This window comes from Pyxicephalus adspersus, chromosome 6 (genome assembly GCF_032062135.1).
Source record: "Pyxicephalus adspersus chromosome 6, UCB_Pads_2.0, whole genome shotgun sequence".
NCBI classification, from domain to species: Eukaryota; Metazoa; Chordata; class Amphibia; order Anura; family Pyxicephalidae; genus Pyxicephalus; species Pyxicephalus adspersus.
This window is the reverse complement of record NC_092863.1, coordinates 59,388,300-59,390,348: the sequence shown is the minus strand read 5'-3', so window position 1 is coordinate 59,390,348 and position 2,049 is coordinate 59,388,300. Positions and strand designations below refer to the sequence as shown.

General features: G+C 37.9%; 1 protein-coding gene across 1 annotated transcript in view; it reads right to left on the bottom strand.

The window, feature by feature from the left end:
* Positions 1-6: 6 nt before the first annotated feature.
* LOC140333953 (uncharacterized) overlaps positions 7-2,049 on the bottom strand; it is a gene marked incomplete in the record, with an annotated part of 37,782 nt that continues 35,739 nt past the window's right edge. The window contains 2 exon segments of the mRNA XM_072415993.1: positions 7-1,145; positions 1,673-1,882. Coding sequence (XP_072272094.1) covers positions 1,089-1,145; positions 1,673-1,882 — 267 coding nt within the window.

Here is a 2,049-nt window from a genome sequence, read left to right as displayed (position 1 = left end):
TCAATGCAAGCAATACAGCTGGGTCAGCAACCCACCCCCAGTCTGCTTTTTGGACAATGATTGAAACGTGATTGTGATAAAGGGCCTCTTCTGTTTTAACTTAAGCAATAGGTTTCCAGTGTTGAGAACACTGTGCATGGTTAGTTTGCAATTTCACTTTTTTTAGTATGGACCAGATCGTTTACTTGCACTGAGAAAGTGATTGAGAAATGACTCAATCAAAAGGCTACGTACACACGTCAGATGCTTCTCGTCCGAGATGAGCAATCTGACATGTGCCGACGTCGTTCATGGATCCATCCTGGCGGATCCATGAACGATGGAAGATGAGCGGCCCCAATGGAAATGAATGGAGGAGAGCGCAGCTTGCTCATTCTCCCCCTTCATAGAACAGAATGGTACTGTGTGCACAGATTTCATGCATTCATCTGTTGGTGAAAGTATCGTTTTCATCTTATCGCGAAAGATTGTTTCCAACGATAAAATTCTAATGTGTGTACACAGCCTAAATCCTGGTGCTTGTGCAGTGCTTGGATGTGTTCACAAATGTATGACATAGATTAGCTCCCTGCTGCAACTTCTCACCTATGTTATTCCAAAGTACAAAGTTACTTTGTTGCAGTCTGATAGCTGGGAGAGAACAAACTGAGGAAATGCTCCCTCCTACCTGCAGCAGACTGATTAGAACATATCAGCCTAGGCAAAGTCAGTTGTCTGGAGCTCAGGAACTGTTAAAAAGTTTTTTGTAAACATTACTACCTGTCAAAATGTATTCATGTAAACTCATAATGTTACTAAAAAGTCCACTTTAAATGTACATTAATATACTACAAATCAGTATGTAATTGAACATTTGTCCCCTTCCATTAATATATATTTGATGACACAGACTCTTCTATCTAATTGTAATATGTGCTAACCAGAAAAAAAGCAGCTGTGGCTTCCATCTCTTGAAAGCCTATGAAGTGGCAGGCAAATGTATAGATAATAGAAAAACATATGTTGCAGGTTACAGAGGATTCCAGGAGGGGAAGTCCTGTGTTGTGTTTTTACTCTTGATTGGGGGCTTGCCTTCAGAACATTCCAAACTACTTTCTCAAACCTCCTTGAACCTGAGATAAGGAGCGTTCCATAATTATGGGTCTCTGTAGGAAAAACAAAGAAATAAAAATAACATTTTTTCTGATACAATATAATCCTATGTTTTGTACTATATCAGGGAGAATATACATTCTAGCAATAGAAGGAAAAAATATAAAGTAACAGTAAAACTAAGCATGCCACCAAAAGAAGAAGTAACATACAACATTTACATGTACTGTACATTTACATGATGTCCAGCAAAAGGACAGCTTAACCCCTGTGTAGACCAGTGTTTCTCAACCATGGTTCCTCCAGAGGTTGCTAGGGGTTCCTGGCACCTCTCAGAATATAGCAAATATAGCAGGGGCTCCCTGAACATCTTAGTTATTTCAAGGATTCAAGCAGTAAGCAGATTCTGCTTAGATAATAAAATACAGCTCCCATAACTATACACACAAACACACATTTACCATACACTAATCATTTTGTTTGTTACATCACAAAATTTTAAAAAAGACAGACAAAAAGGATTTTCTTTTACTAACAGCTTGGCAAAGAAGTTCTTTAATAAAACCAGTTAACTACTCACCTTCTCTCTGTAGGAGGGTCCCAGGTCACTCCTTAGCATAGTCAGATCCTCCATGCTTCCTCCATGATATGGTCTGTTATCTGCCCGCAGTTCTCTAACTCTTCCCTGCAGATTTCTCAGAATTTTTAAAGCACTGAAATCATGCTGAGATGTGTTTCCATTGAGGGATGACGTAGAAGCAGAGCGCAGATGTGAGTTCTCCTTTCTTTCCTGTTGTAATACAAATATTAACAAAATTACTCTTACCTGCTTTGTGCAACATCAACCTATTTTTTATACACTTATTGTATTTTTTAAATATGTATATATATATATATATATATATATATATATATATATACACATATATATAAACACACAATACGCCCATCCCATAT